General features: G+C 37.8%; 1 protein-coding gene across 1 annotated transcript in view; it reads left to right on the top strand.

Annotated features, from left to right (window-relative positions):
- Positions 1-17122, top strand: part of SYCP1 (synaptonemal complex protein 1) — a 69962-nt gene that overhangs the window by 1192 nt on the left and 51648 nt on the right. Inside the window, exons 2-12 of the mRNA XM_074936011.1 lie at positions 1051-1135; positions 1329-1375; positions 4660-4824; positions 5394-5461; positions 5675-5748; positions 7939-7997; positions 10407-10476; positions 12289-12362; positions 13366-13474; positions 15392-15486; positions 16794-16978. Of these exons, the coding sequence (XP_074792112.1) occupies positions 1051-1135; positions 1329-1375; positions 4660-4824; positions 5394-5461; positions 5675-5748; positions 7939-7997; positions 10407-10476; positions 12289-12362; positions 13366-13474; positions 15392-15486; positions 16794-16978 (1031 nt within the window). The remainder of the gene's footprint in view (positions 1-1050; positions 1136-1328; positions 1376-4659; positions 4825-5393; positions 5462-5674; positions 5749-7938; positions 7998-10406; positions 10477-12288; positions 12363-13365; positions 13475-15391; positions 15487-16793; positions 16979-17122) is intronic.

Below are 17122 nucleotides of genomic sequence, written 5' to 3'. Positions count from 1 at the left end.
TTTGTTTTTTAATAATTTTGATGGATAATAATTTAGTTTTAAGCATTTTTTTCAATTTTTATAGATTTAAATTTGCAGTTGTGAGAAACTGAAGGGTTAGTAAATATTTAGTCACAGTAGATCTTGAAATTCAAGAAGTTAAAAGATTTATAGCCATTAAAACATTATTATCATGTAGAAATATACAAAATCCTTAAATCAAACAAATAAGGAGCATTTTTCTTACTTTGCCTATTTGTAAATGTTGATTATTATAGGTGGAAATATTTTTAGTTGGTTTGTGTGTGTATGCTGAAATTGATGCTTACTGATGATATCCTTCCAAGCCTAACTATAGCTCCAAAACAACTAAAAATAATGTTACCAGAATTTCCAAAAATGGTAATATTTGGCCTAAGAACAAGAATGAAAAATTTCATCCCCCCCCCCAATATTCTGTTTTACAGAAAGCTACAATAATTTGAGAACAATGACCGAAAAAAAAAATAGATATTCAGCCAGCGAGAAATTAAAATTGCAATAATTTTGTGGATTGTGGATAATTTAGAATACAGAAAATTATCTAGGGATTATAAAATTTTGGGACATATTCAGATAACCTTATTCACCCTGAATAGTACCTTACTTGACAAATAGTCCCACTGAAAACAATTGGATTATGAACTATTTCATGTTCTGTCAGGCAGTAGTACTAGTTGAGGCCTGCACACATTTAATTGTTCGTTGCATAAATATACATAAGTTCAACATATTCTTTTTTCTCATTGGGGTCTCTTATTCAAGTACTGATCAGTTCCAGATATGCTCAGTTTTTAAAAGCATATGAGATCAGGTATACTCATATCAGATTTCTATGGTATTTTCTAAAAATGAAAAATTGATTTCTAAGGTAAGATTTAGGTTGTGAAATTTCATCACGCATGTTTTCTGAGAATGTTACAGGGAATGGAAAATAAATTTTGAACAGAGCCTTAACTATAGTATTGTTCTGGGATTGGCACTCCCAGTCTTCAGATATACCTTAACAAACTAATTTTTAAAATTTTCTAGGTTTTTAACAAGTGCACTGAAGATTATTTTAGTTTGCCTTTTGTAATGACAAGTACACCAAGCCATGGTGAAGTCACAGATCCAGGTAAGGCCAAAAAGGGTATTACATCATCTTGTACAATGGTCTCTTTAAATTTAAGCTTCTAGTTATATGCACTTTTTAATGTTTTCTAAGAAGACACTTCTAAATATTGTAACATTTTGCCTAGTTTTAAGCATTATACTATATGTTATACAAATTTATTTAGAAAAAATATTCATCAAAATATCTTTTTCAGATCCTGTTTCACAGAAAATAAATTTTTTGCCTGGGGTAGAAGAAGAGGTCAGTTAAGTGTACAGACTGTGAATTTAATATCTCAGCACCTCACAATCTTTAATGTATTTATCCTCTCAATGCTCCTATGAGGTAGGCAAGTAGTATTTTAACACATGAGGAAACAAAGGCACAGACACTGAATGACAGAGAAGGTCTGTGGCGGAGGAGGGAATTGAACTCTGGTCTCCAAAGTCCTTGGCTAGTACCCTAACCATTAGACAGCCTTCCACTTATACATAGTACAATCTATGGCAACACCAAATAATTTACTAGCATGAACTACTGAAAAGGTGAATTACAGTACTGTACTTTCAGCCCATTTTCCTCAGTGCTGTTTTGCTGCGCTCTATTCCAACCCTCAGCAAAGTTTACAGCAGTTAGCATTCCTGACATGAGAAGCACCCTGACAACAGCCACACCCTTCCAGATCGAACGGGCTTCCTCTTGTGGGTCTCATGGTTTCCATCTCCACTTGGACTGCACTTCTTTAGCTTTAGCAGCTAATAAAGCACAATCATGCTGTAATAATCCCTGGTGAAGCCATAGAAGGAGGATAAAATTTGGTGACCCCTGAGGTTTTTTTTAAAGAGTAGAAAAAATATGACCTTGTGTCTGAACCGATTCCCCTTTTCTGTGAGCTGCTTAAGACCAATAATCAACAATTTCTTGTGTGGTGCTCTACAGTTCTTTTTAGAGCTCTTAATTGACTGATATCATTAACAGCACATAAAGTCCCTCTACTGCAGAAAAAACATAGGAATTCTTGGATGTGCTCTCTGGAGTCCTACTGATTTCACTCCCAGTGTCTGGACTTTTGGGCATTGGAACTTGGTATGGGAAACCTAGTGGGTGAAATCCTGGCCCTAATAAAATTAGTAACAAAACTCCCATTTACTTTAGTGGGACCTGGATTTGACCCAGAGTAATCATCCATGACTGCCAGGATTTGCCTTCAGCTATGTTAGAAGATCTGAAGATGTTAGGAGAATTTTCCCTTATTTGTATTGTGTTGTAATTATGCATTTTTTGTTGTTTCTTATTCCATGAAACAAATTGGTACACAGTGGTTTTTAGTGGCTGCTGTAAGCATTCAGAATAGTGCATCAATGGTGCTACCATATTTAATCAGTTTAAACTTTGATCCCTAGAGCAGCTTAGAATCATAGAATATCAGGGTTGGAAGGGACCTCAGGAGGTCATCTAGTCCAACCCCCTGCTCAAAGCAGGACCAATCCCCAATTAAATCATCCCAGCCAGAGCTTTGTCAAGCCTGACCTTAAAAACTTCTAAGGAAGGAGATTCTACCACCTCCCTAGGTAACGCATTCCAGTGTTTCACCACCCTCCTAGTGAAAAAGTTTTTCCTAATATCCAACCTAAACCTCCCCCACTGCAACTTGAGACCATTACTCCTTGTCCTGTCCTCTTCTACCACTGAGAATAGTCTAGAACCATCCTCTCTGGAACCACCTCTCAGGTAGTTGAAAGCAGCTATCAAATCCCCCCTCATTCTTCTCTTCTGCAGACTAAACAATCCCAGTTCCCTCAGCCTCTCCTCATAAGTCATGTGTTCCAGACCCCTAATCATTTTTGTTGCCCTTCGCTGGACTCTCTCCAATTTATCCACATCCTTCTTGTAGTGTGGGGCCCAAAACTGGACACAGTACTCCAGATGAGGCCTCACCAATGTCGAATAGAGGGGAACGATCACGTCCCTCGATCTGCTCGCTATGCCCCTACTTATACATCCCAAAATGCCATTGGCCTTCTTGGCAACAAGGGCACACTGCTGACTCATATCCAGCTTCTCGTCCACTGTAACCCCTAGGTCCTTTTCCACAGAACTGCTGCCTAGCCATTCGGTCCCTAGTCTGTAGCTGTGCATTGGGTTCTTCCGTCCTAAGTGCAGGTCCCTGCACTTATCCTTATTGAACCTCATCAGGTTTCTTTTGGCCCAATCCTCTAATTTGTCTAGGGCCCTCTGTATCCTATCTCTGCCCTCCAACGTATCTACCACTCCTCCCAGTTTAGTATCATCCGCAAATTTGCTGAGAGTGCAATCCACACCACCCTCCAGATCATTTATGAAGATATTGAACAAAACCGGCCCCAGGACCGACCCCTGGGGCACTCCACTTGACACCGGCTGCCAACTAGACATGGAGCCATTGATCACTACCCGTTGAGCCCGACAATCTAGCCAACTTTCTACCCACCTTATAGTCCATTCATCCAGCCCATACTTCTTTAACTTGCTGACAAGAATACTGTGGGAGACCGTGTCAAAAGCTTTGCTAAAGTCAAGAGACAATACATCCACTGCTTTCCCTTCATCCACAGAATCAGTAATCTCATCATAGAAGGCGATTAGATTAGTCAGGCATGACCTTCCCTTGGTGAATCCATGCTGACTGTTCCTGATCACTTTCCTCTCATGTAAGTGCTTCAGGATTGATTCCTTGAGGACCTGCTCCATGATTTTTCCGGGGACTGAGGTGAGGCTGACTGGCCCGTAGTTCCCAGGATCCTCCTTCTTCCCTTTTTTAAAGATTGGTACTACATTAGCCTTTTTCCAGTCATCCGGGACTTCCCCCCGTTCGCCACGAGTTTTCAAAGATAATGGCCAATGGCTCTGCGATCACATCCGCCAATTCCTTTAGCACTCTCGGATGCAACTCGTCCGGCCCCATGGACTTGTGCACGTCCAGCTTTTCTAAATAGTCCCTAACCACCTCTTTGTCCACAGAGGGCTGGCCATCTACTCCCCATGTTGCGATGCCCAGCGCAGCAGTCTGGGAGCTGTCCTTGTTAGTGAAGACAGAGGCAAAAAAAACATTGAGCACATTAGCTTTTTCCACATCCTCTGTCACTAGGTTGCCTCCCTCATTCAGTAAGGGGCCCACACTTTCCTTGGCTTTCTTCTTGTTGCCAACATACCTGAAGAAACCCTTCTTGTTACTCTTGACATCTCTTGCTAGCTGCAGCTCCAAGTGCGATTTGGCCCTCCTGATTTCATTCCTACATGCCCGAGCAATATTTTTATACTCTTCCCTGGTCATATGTCCAACCTTCCACTTCTTGTGAGCTTCTTTTTTATGTTTAAGATCCGCTAGGATTTCACCATTAAGCCAAGCTGGTCGCCTGCCATATTTACTATTCTTTCGACTCATCGGGATGGTTTGTAATTTATTAAAGAAATACAAATTCTTATGATATTTCTAAGAGACACGTGTGTAGAATATTTTTAATTAAACAGCATTTCAGATTAAATTGTGAAACCTGTTTCAATAGAATATAGAGACAATGCATGAGCTTTATTCAAAACTCTACAAAGAGGCTGAAAAGATCAAGAGGTGGAAAGTGACAGTAGAATCTGAACTGAAGCAGAAGGAGAGAAAATTGCAAGAAAATAGAAAGATTATTGAAGCACAACGTAAAGCTATTCAAGAGTTACAGGCAAGTTTCTGTCTAGGATACTTCAAAATATATTTTTAAGAATAAAAACTTTCTGAGTAAACAAATATAATTTGGCTTTCTGATATAATTTAATCAATAATGATTCACAGCTCACAAAAATATTTTAAGCAATTCATCTCGTGAAAAAAATTTGACCGTCTAATTGATCCAACAGCTTCACCTTTTTACAAGCAAAACTTCATTTTTTAATTTTAAAATGTAAAAACTTATCCTCTCAATAATGAATGTTTGTTTTGAAAGAAAAAAGTGACTTAATATACAAAAAAAATAAGAATGTAATGAACACGTGGAAATGAAGCTTCTCTGTAACTTGTAAAAAGAGTACAGTGAAACTTGATATATATATTCCCCCTTCATACAAATTATATCACAAAACATGGTTCAGAGTTAAATATTGCAGTCACAGTGAAATAACAGCACAGAGAGAAATTAAGAGGTATAATTAACAGCACATAAAATATTTTATCAGGTGAGGTTTGAAAAGAAATGAAGCAAGATAATTGTATTTTGAATAACTAATTTTTTATTTGCATCTCTTATAAAATTAGTTTGAAAATGAAAAACTAAGTTTGAAATTGGAAGATGAGATATGTGAAAATAAAGATCTTCTACAAGAGTGAGTAATATGAATAAAATATTATAGAAATTTTTTTCATACTGAACACTTCACATTTTTATTTATAATTTTGAATAATTAACTGCACTCAAGAAAGACAGTAGATTGCAGAGCTTCTCAAGGCAAGGACCTTGTCATTTTTATATCTGCAAAATACTATGCACCCCTGTAATATTATGTAAATAATAATAAAATAGGTTTTTCTTCTTTCAGAAACAGTGCAACAAGACGTTTGTGTAACCTGCTCAAAGAAACCTGTGCTCGATCCACAGAGAAGTCCAACAAATGTAAATAGTATTTAGATATTGTTTTACATTTGTAAATGCACACTGCTGCATGGGAGAACAAGCTTTCTTTCTGCAGGCATGGATTCTAGTGTAGTTTGAATAAGTTGTGCGTGGCTCATCTCACTAAAATGAAGTTTTCTGGAGAAAATAAGCCATAGACCTAATAGCTATTCATTTTGTGTTCTTAATTTCAGAGTTTTTTTCCCCCAAAGGCAACAAGGTTGTTAAAGGGTTATACATTTGTCTCCCAACCTTTTCTTTGGCATATTCATCGGAAGCAACATTGACCTGTTTGGGGTAGCTTGATTCCTAAACTATGCAGAACAAAATAAGTGCATCGCACTAGTATTTTTTACATTACATTGGCTACCCATTTAGACACTGATCCAGGAAGGTATTTAAGCATATGTGTAATAGTCCTATTAAATTCAATTTAAGTACTTAAAATTATGCATGTGCTTAAGTACTTTCCTGAATTGGGACTTTAGAACTATAATCTTGATTTTTATCTGGATTACTCTTCAAAACCCTCAGAGTTGCTGGATCCATGCTGCTGAAGAGTTGCTCTGTTTCTCTGGCCTCAATCCTGTACATATTTACACATTTAGCTTTATTACTGTGAGTAGCCCCATTGTTGACCATTATCTTTCATGACCGCTGTGTTCCTGAGGAGCAATGGCATTGTCCGCTACAAGGGTGAAAGTCTTAAGTGCAAGATGCAGATGTTTTTTAACAGTTGTCTCATGGCTTTTCACAAGAGAAGAGAATGACCTGCATCTTGCCTTGTGTAGGACAAAATGCAAGACTAAACCTTGCATCATACCGTTCCCACAATGATAAAAATGTAAAAATATTTTCTTCCTTCTACAGTAATGGAAGACAGGGCAGAACCAAAAATCAGTATTGATTACACTATATGGGGAACCCATGACATTTTTGTAAGGTGCTTAGCTACCACAGCAGTGTGGTTGGTCACACTGGCACATTAACTTTGACTCTCTTATCTCCCTTGTGCTCACATCTAGGTCATGTACAAATCCTGCTGTATTTTCCTTCATAACGTTTCTAAAATAAGATATTTTCTTTCTGTTCACATAGCTGAAACATTGACATCATCCCTCTTTAGTCTGTACAAAACGAAGATGCTAAGATAATCTTCTTTGCCTGTTGCACTACCTATATCACACAAATCTCTTTGGATCTCTTTGCTGACCAAGTTTTCTGTTGCATCAAATTCAAATGTTTTGTTCTCACCTTCGAGGCCTTTCACAACTTTGCCTCATCTTAGTTATCTGTTCTCGTCATTTATCACATCAGCCTCATGGTTCCTTGTCTTTACCAATGATGTCAGACTTGATGGTCCATTTGACTGCTTTTCTCACAAGTGTCTTCACACTTTCTTCTATGCCATCTCTTACATATGGAACACCTTTCCTGAATTTATCTTTAAAATAACTACCCTCTCAAATCTCTCGAGTCATTTCCGCCATGATAGTTATTGGAAATTGGCCAACTAACAATGGTTAGGTTGAGGGGGCAATCCATGAAGTAAACAAATATATATATATATATATATATATATATATATATATATATATATATATATATATATAAATGTTTGATTCAGAAACATCTAGTTTGCGGCACTAATAGTATGTTTAATTATGTGACCGTATCACTTGACCACCTTATTCCTCAAGTAGTCTCAATGAAACAGAGTGGATTTCAGTGGGGCTACTCAAGGAATTATCAACTCATCTTTGATACTCCTGTTGTCGCTATGTATTGATGTGTCCAAATCTGTTATAATAATAAAAAATGATAATGTGCTTATACTTTTTGATCCTGGATTTACATCTAGCCTGCCATTCTGTCTGGAAGAAGTGGAATTCAGAATGAAACCATGTAAACTGATCTGGAATGCTACTTAGATGGAGAATACACTTTTTCTGCATTGCATAACATTTGCCAACAATATTTTTGCAGACATTTTGGTAAAATGACGAGAAAAAGCAGGCTCACCATATCCGTGTTTTAATTCTTGATGCACTGTGTATTGAAATGCTTGGGCAAAACTTTTTTTAAAATCATATGTACAATCTAATATGCCCTTGTATATTACATTTATTGCTGTATTGTTATGCATATCTTAAAAGTAAAATTTTATTCAAAATATTTCTATATTGACAGATGAACATGAAAGAGAAGAAACCAGACATCTATATATGGCACTTAATAATAATATTGAGGTAAGTGATTGATTATAAGAGGTTTCAAAATACTCTAAATTTAAATAGCTGAATTGAGTTGATGTGAATGCTGAGATTTTCTTAAATACAAAACACATTTGTCATTGATCTACAGGATGGTCAGTGCCCCTGCTAGGAGCTGGGATGTAGGTGGTCCGACCTAATAGGAGAGGCTAGGATACGTAATTGGGGGTCAGGTCAGAGTCCAGAGCCAGAAAACAAGCTGGGGATCAGAGACAGGATTGATAGGGCTGTTAGTCAGAACAAGGTATAGGGGAAGGAACCAGAGATGAAGCAAGGATCAGGAACAAGGCAGGAACTGAGGAGCGAGGGAAGGAGCAAGATAGGGATCAGGAACGGGACAAGAGTGGAGTGGAACTAGGAACAAGGTTGGATGCAGATTGCAGAAGCCAGATAAGAGTGGGGTCTGTTGCAGCAACATCAAGAAGTCTGCGCAGCTGCTTGGACAGCCCTGCCTGGGACACTTCCTGGTGTAAGTAGTGGGTGTGAGACAATCAGATACTGCTTTGTTTGTCTTCACTGGTGGTGACAAGGGATTGTGACACACCCCCACCCCCAAAACCTGAGTTGTAGACCTGCCAAAACTGAGGACCCAAACCCCTGGATCCTCATAGCCCCAGCCTTTATACAGTCTCTTTGGAGTATTCCTATTTTTTGCCAAGCCCTTTGCTTTCTTACAAGGGTGAGACCCACAGTTGTATAACTCCAAGGCTAGGCCTTTAGGCGCCAGCACTCTTGATTGTTCTCTGTGGCTCTACAGCAAGTCTGAACAAGTTCAGACTCCTTTTAGAAACTTCCACTATTTTAGGGAGCAATATAACCAGTATTTGCAGTGACAGAGTGTAGCCTTTTCAAAACAAGCCAGCATTTCTTAGTCAGTTGAAATACAGCATTTGAGGGTCCTTAGATCATCATGGAAAACTTAACAGAGTCTATATTGGCAGAAAACAACTGCGCACTGTTCCATGTCATCCTTGAATCTATCCTAGTCTCACTCTCTCTGACCCTGTGTCTCTGCTCTGGGCAGCAGCTAGTCTTAAAAACCATTCCAGTTGCACCTTATAGGCGCAACATTCCTTATCTCCCAGACAGTTAAACGTTTATTTTCAGTCATTGGGTCTCCCATTGTCTCTCAAGGGTGACATCCACTTATGTCTTGCTTCTCTGTGCCCTGGGGAGAAGTTAACCTCTTTGTACCTAGTGGGTAACAATACAAAGTAAAACTGAGTCACATGGATTGTTCATAAAAATAAAACAAGAATTCCCACAGCATTCCCTGCCATTGTCACATGGGCAGCTGCTGGTGCTGAGTGCCCAAGTCTTTATGATAAGAACATAATGATAAGAGTTTGTTCTATTCAGTTGGTGGTGGTTTTTTTTAACATAAAGAACTTTATTTGAAAAATATATACATGTATTAATACAAAACATGCTTACAAACATAAGGTGCAATACAATTGTATCATGACATAAGAATTGAAAATATACACCAGTTTTAAGTACAGTACAGCATAGTAAGTAGAGTGAAAATTTAGTCTTAAGGCTGATCTACACTACCGCACTATGCACTCCCCTGTCGTCATAATTACTCCACCTCAGCGAGAGGTGGAAGCTATGTTGGCAGAAGAGTGTCTCCCACCGACATAGTGCGGTGTAGATGCCACGTTAAGTCGATGTAACTTATGTCGCTCAGGGGGCTTGCTTTTTCACATCCCTGAACAACTAAGTTACATCAACTTAAGTGGTATTGTAGACAAACCCTTAATATATTTTGTGGAGGAACAGATGAGTAAGTAGGGATAAGAGGGAGGTATTAAGTTCTTTTACACCATTTTTTGTCTGGACTTTTGGTATTTTAAACAAAATGTAAAACCATCAGTAGAGTCTTGCAAAGTACATTTGACCTTCAGTTTTTTTCTGAAGTTCAGTGGGAATATAGTGAGAATTTTGAATATTTGTCAATGAGAAGGGAGAGGAATTTTTATCTGGGGTAGAGAATTTGATATTAAAATTGTTAAGTTAAATGTTTCTTTTTAACCTTTTGACTTTTATTTATTATTTGTAATGTGATAGCACCTAGGCACCCCATGTTGTGCACCAGGGCTCCATTAAGTTAAGCACTGTACAAATAGCTAGCAAAAAGATGGTCCCTGCTCTAAAGAGCTTACCATCTAAGTATGGGATTACTTCAATTTCTAATTTTTTAAATAATTGTTCTAATAATATTGATTTAAAATAATAGCTGTCTGTTTTAACAAAGTACTTTTTAATCTGGAAACATTACCATTGGCTTATAATACTGCATATTTTTAAATGGTATGTACATTCCTTTTTCATTATAGGAAATCATTTGTTTTTGAACATTTATTGCTATGTTTTATTTTTTAGAGAATGATACTGGCTTTTGAGGAACTTCATGTGCAAGCAGAGAACTCCAGATTGGAAATGTGTTTCAAATGTAAGAATTCCACCTAATGTTTACAATACTCATAATATACAGAGTACATGTAACAATCTCTTTGATCTTTGGAGATCATAACATGCACTTTTGGCAGGAGTGATGGGATTTATTAGAACCAATGAATTATAGGCACACTGTTAAGAATGTCTATAGGACATGCTTATGTGGTAATAAGGGGAGCAGATGCTCTTATTACAGCATAACTTGGTTCTACAATATGGCAACAATTCCTGAGGAAGGTCAACTAGGTTCTAAAAAGGGGCATAAAAGAGATTCTCATCCATTCTTTGTACTCATTTGGCCTAATCTTACTCCCCTTAAAGTCCATGGCAAAACTCCTGTTAATTTAGTGGGAGTAGGTTTGGAACCTGTATATCTGTAATACTCTAAAACAGTGGTTCTCAACCTATTTACCATTGTGGGCCGCATCCGGTAGTACCTCTGTGGCTCTGAGGATGTCGCATGGGCCATAGCTCTGTGCTGACTGGGCTGCAAGCGGGCCGTAGGTTGAGAAACAGTGCTCTAAAAGCTTGAAAATAACATTTATTCACCTGAGAGATAGGGTGCGTGAGTTAATAGCTTTTATTCTGTTGGTGAGAGAGACAAGCTTTCAAGCTGCACAGAGCTCCTCTTCAGGTCTGAGTAGTGTACTCAGAGTCACAGGTTCATCTAATTACAAGCTGTGACAGATTGTTTAGCATAAGAAGTTAACATACATCTCAAGGGACCATTGAAGTTGAAGTGCCTGTTAACACCAACCCAGTTATTGGGTGGGTAAGTACTTTATAGATTGTTGTGATAAGACATAAATCCAGTGTCTCTGTTCAGTCCGTGATTTTTAGAATCTAGCAAAATTCTGAATTTAAGCTCTCAGATTCGTTCTTTGAAGGTGTTAGGCATGTTTCCAATGAGGATAAGGACTTAAAGGTCAGATATAAAGTAATCGCTTTGTGAAAAGTGTTCACACACAAGTGATAGGCAAACACCTGTCTGGGATGGTCTAGATAATACTTAGTCCTGCTATGAGTGCAGGGTACTGGACTAGATGACCTCTTGAGGTCCCTTCCAGTCCTGTGATTCTATGATACTGTGGTTTTTTGTCTTTTATCATTTTTCTGTGAGAGTTCATTTGAGAGTATAGTGATTGTCTTGTTTCACCCACATAGTTGTTATTGGGGTATATAGTGCATTGTCCAAACCTGAAGAGTTCTGTGTAGCTCTAAAAATCTTCTCTCTCTCACCAACAGAAGTTGCTCCAATAAAAGATATTGCCTCACCCACCTTGTCTTTCTAATATCCTGGGACCAACATGGATACAACAACACTGCATACATTTTATTTTCCGGTCAGCTTTGTTCTTGTTTTACTTCTGTTTTAGGGTTTTGTATTAGTACTTATCATCATAGGAATTTTGCAGACACCGTTTTTCTTCTTATGGAGCCCAGCCCACAGTGGCACTGCTTGTTTTCTGTAGTTGCCTTCTTGATATATGATGAAGCTGCACTGGTTTATACCAGCAAAAAATTTGGGGTCATTATTTGCTTATTTACACTTAAGTGCCCAGCCTTGCATCATTTCTATACATGAAATTCTCATTGACTTCCCATTTTACATAATATTGGAGTAAATATGTGAAGAGACATTGCAAAAAATATTTTCTCTGAATAGTCCATAGCTTCAAACATACCTCAGCAGTAAATCTATAATGAAAAAGCTATATAAATATACATATTCTAAAATGACAGTTATATTTGATTTCTTGAAGTATGTTTAGTTTAAGTACTAAGTATTTACATTTTATTTCTGAAGTAAAAGAAGCAGCAGAAAAAGTAGAACAGCTTGAAAAAGAATACAAAATGGAAACAAATGTCAAGGAAAAGCAGGTTTGTTTAGTGTAAAGTCCAATTTGTACATTTTTATTTGGAAATATAATTTGCATTATATGGAGCAAAAATATCAACTGATTTTATTGTTGTTGACTAATTTAGTTGGAGTGCAGAAAAAACCAAAATAGTTCTTAAAAAGGTGCTTTGTTGTCTGTAAAAGATTTTGTACTTTTGAAGGATGAAAATTATTATTATAAGTGATATTTAAATTGTGTGCTTCTTGCTTTATGTTATTTGAATTAAAATGTTAATGGGAGTTATATGCCATTATTTTTTTCCCCACAAAGCACCATAAAAGAAATACAGAGTTCTGACAGTCCTTGTATTTGAGCAAGGTTCATTCCACATCTGCTGGTGAAGAAGAGATGGGGGGGAAAGAGAATGATGTAGAAGCTGGGAGGAAGGATCAGGAAACAGATCAGACCAGCGACTGACTAGAGGAATACTGAGACTAGGAGAGGGAATAGGGTATTGTCATGGTATTAAGGGAGCCAAGGAAGGTGGGCAAGTTGTGGAACCGTGTGGTGGTGGTATTAGGAGTGTAATCAATAGTGTGGAAAGAAGGTTTTATTTCTTTAATTTTTTTAATTTGAGAAGGGTCAGAAGATGGACCTGTTGGTTCATGGGGAGAATGGATCTGAGGAGGTGGCAATCAGTCTGACCAGGCACTGGTGTAAGTGTAGGAAATGACTGCAGGAGACTACTTGAGTCTGAATGGATACTCCATTCTCCCTAAATATAAGTTTCTACACCTCCATCCTGTTGGAACTTACAGTCTAGTTTTGATGGCAGATCTGCTGTCTCCAGACTGCAGTGCCTTTTTTTATGGACATTTGGTTAATGCCGCCGTATTTTTTTCTTGAGCTGTATTCATTTTTCTACAGTTATTCAATGAAATCCTAATCCTGCATATAATGTACAAATGTGAAAACAATATGAAGTTAGTAGTCTTTTCTAGACCTTGTTATTTATATATTGTAATTGCTCTTCACTTCATTAGCTATCAGTTCTGACTGTACAAGGTGGTGAAAAAGACAATAAAATGAGAGACCTCACAATTCAGTTGCAGGAGTCAAGGGATAAGATTATTGATTTGGAAGAAGCAACAAGTAAGAATTTTAATTGCTATAATCCAAATAGCATTATTTGTAATAGTGCAAGAGACAGAAAAGCTAGAGCTTGATCATGGTGGTGTTATTCTTTTGCTGAGTACTGGTGGAATTTGGGGACTTGCAGATCACTTTCCTGTTTTGAAGCAGAAATTGGGTGAAATGGAATTGGGTATTTTGTTAGTGTGATTTGTTTATAAAATATACACAAGTGCAGTTAGGGGTTGAATGGAGTTGGTAACAAACTTCGGATAAGCAGATACCTTTTGTAGAAACCTCAGGTAAGGTGCCCGTGTCCCAGTCCTAAGAAGCAGTTGTCTTGCTCTCCTCTCACCCCAGGGAGGGTCTCAAATTGCTAACAAACCCAGCTTCTTTTAAACAATTCCTGTGTCCTTTTTTTCCACACCTGTGAAACCCTTAGTCCAAGGCTACTCGCTGAGACCACATGGCCTGGAAAAGTGAGCCTTGGCATTGTTCACCTGCTTCTCAGTACAAAGGAGTCTCAAAGTTGTAACTGCCAGACAGACCAGTGCTTTAATCCACACAATCTCTTTAACCAGTATCTGGGTGCTTATAGATCAGTGACACCCTAATGGACAAACCGTTAGCACCTTATGCCATAACAGTATGTTCAAACTTTTATTTCTAGGGTCTGGTCTACAATTATTTATTATTATTATTGTATTGCCTAAGAGCCCCAGTCATGGACCAGGACCCTATTGTGCTAAGTGCTGTACAAACAAAAGAAAAGATCATAATCTAAGTATAAAATGAGACAAGAGATGGATACAGACAGATTGATGAGAGAGAGAGAGAGAGAGAGAGAGAGAGAGAGAACTAGAAAATTCAGACGCAATGTTGGTCAGCATGGTAGACTGTGTTTGTCTCGATACGCCAGCAGTTTTTGTAGCGGTATAATGGACACACAATTTTTGTACCAATGTAAGCATTTGGTTTGGGGGTGTGATTTTTTTTTTTTTTTAATGCTGCTGTGGACACTGTTATACCAATATAGCTTATTCCCTCGTAGGAATAAGTTATACTAGTATAACTATGTCCACACTGTGGGAGGAGTTCCATTTTAAGTATCCCAATATAGCTAAAAGGGTACAATTTTTGTGTGTAGACCACCCTAGGTCACTGGTTATTGAAAGTTGTTAGTTTCAAGCAGTTGTTCAGCAGCCAATGAAATAAATGGTGGTTTCACTCTTCTCTATTGGACATGTTTCCACATCTCCAAAAAATACCTTTACAGATGGCATTAGAGTTAACATCCTTGTAGGCAGGCAAAAGGCAGAGGATTGAATGGAGTTGGACATTGAACTGCTTTTAGAAGGGGCCTTCCATTTCATGGTTGAGACATGTCAATGAGTTTTTTGAGTGAAACTTGCAAAGGGCAAAGAAAGGACTTAGTCTTCTTAACTGTTAATCAGCCGCTTTTAATTAAATTAAATACTTCTTAAAAATAGTGGTATGTTTTCAGTGATTTTGACACATAAAATTATATCATTTTATCAGTAATTAAGTTATTTCTGTTTCCTTTGCTTTGTAAAATTGTGGCGAGAGTCCTAATTCATTGAGTAGATGAGGAATAATTATTTATTTTGGAAGGCTGTAAGTTTTTTATATATATTTTTTTTATATATATACCATGTTGTGCCTAGGATGGGTACATTTAATTAAATTTTATAAATAATATCTATTTATTAAGTACTCCGTGTATTTTATATTTACATAATGAAAAGTGATATGTATGCAGTGCTCTCTCATGTCTCTCTCTTAAACCATTGAGAGAGATAAATTATTTAAGTGGCATATATTGTAAAAATTATTGTAGAGTACAGTCGAATTTGTTTGGTACATGACATAATGTTTAGAAACATTAGTGTAATCTTATCTGTAACAATTGTCATTTAGAACAACAAAAAGAAATGTTAAAAGAATCACAGAGCAAACAGGAACATTTGATGGGAGAACTGGAAGAAGCTAAAGTTTTGCTGCAAAAAACAGAGGTATGACTTGCTCTAACTTTTTTTTTCAAATCAAAATGTAATATAAATAAGGTAGATGTGTAATTTGTAGAAGCAATTGTCAGTACTTTTCATCTGAACCATGAGTTGTAATTGCTTGCTACTATACATCGTGACGAGTTGGACCCCCCTTCTGGGATGTCACCTAATGTATGGGGATTTCACTGATCCTCTCCTTCTCCGCCAGCCTGGCTTCCCACTCCCTGTTTTGCTGAATTAGGCTCCCCGGCCTCTTGCAGCACACACATACAGGTCGGGCCACACCCAGTTGCAGCCAGACTGAAGTCAGCTCTGTGTGAGAGGATTCGCCCAGCACTCACGTCCACACCCCTTTTGGGAGATAAACCCGAAATAATACTGTCTTGCACTGTTTAGAAAAATCTGCACAGCGCAAGCTCATAAAAATCCGCCCTCTTCCTCAATGTGAAGAGAGATGTGCACAACTTCTTCCCCCCCCCCCCGCTTAGAAATTACATAAACTGGGTTTAATAATAAACAAAATAAGTTTATTAACTACAAAAGGTAGATTTTTAAGTGGTTAAAGGGATAGCAAATGGAACAAAGCAGATTACCTTAGTAAATAAACAAAAGCCGCAAACTGAGCTTAACACACTAGATAGGTAGGATACAAATTAGCAAATTCTCACCCTGAGTGATAAACAGGCTGGCAGATTCTTAAGGCACAAGTTGCCTTGGCTTTCCCAGGTTTTCTTACACAAGCTAAAAATCCTTACAGCCTGGGACCAGCACTTTCCACAGTTCAGTCTTTGTTCCTCAGGTGTTTTCAGGTGTGTTTGTTGTAGGGAGAGTGAGGTCACTCATGTTGTCATTGTCCCCCTTTTCAAACACAACACCCACCCCCCCCCCCCCCCCCCCCCCCCCCGCTTGCTGGAAAGCTTTTTTGTTGTGACCTGGGTCAAACAGTTCCCATTGTGTAGCGCTATCTCTGAGAGGTTTCTGCTGCACACATTTCCTGAGGTAATCTTTATGATTGTGTGCGTTGTCTTCAATAAGCCACTAACATTATTTGGCCTCATCCAATGTAGCACATTTGAAATACAGAGACATGGTCAATATTTCCAGCTTCAGATACAAAAATAATACATGCATACAAATTGGATAAACACAGTCAGTAAATCATAACCTTCCCAGTGACACCTTACATGAGCCATCTTGTATAAAGTACATTTCAGATATGTCATATCCATATTTCCATGAAGAATATGGCAGGTAATGTCTTACACATATTTACAACAAATTTTTATTTTTTTACACTTTTTTCTATTTAGACTGCTCAGAAGAGTTTAGAAAACGAATTACGGACTGCAATGAAAACCTTAATTGAAGTCACTGTAGAAAAAGAAGCACAAATGGAAGAACTTAAAGAAACTAGGGTTTTGCATGCATCAGTGGTTGAAGAATTTGAAATTGCTGTTTCTAATTTGAAAGAGTTGCTGAAAAGAGAACAAAATAGGTTAAAAAAGTTTTTATATTTAGAGTGAAAGGATGATCTTGCGATTTAAGGCACTAAACAGTGTTCAGTTCCCAGATCTTTCTGTGTGACCTTGAGTAAACTACCTAATCTCTGTGCCTCAGTTTTCTACCTGTAAAGTATCAT

This window comes from Natator depressus, chromosome 21 (assembly GCF_965152275.1).
Source record: "Natator depressus isolate rNatDep1 chromosome 21, rNatDep2.hap1, whole genome shotgun sequence".
Taxonomy (NCBI): Eukaryota; Metazoa; Chordata; order Testudines; family Cheloniidae; genus Natator; species Natator depressus.
The sequence above is the reverse complement of the archived record's forward strand: the minus strand, read 5'-3'. Positions and strand labels throughout refer to the sequence as shown.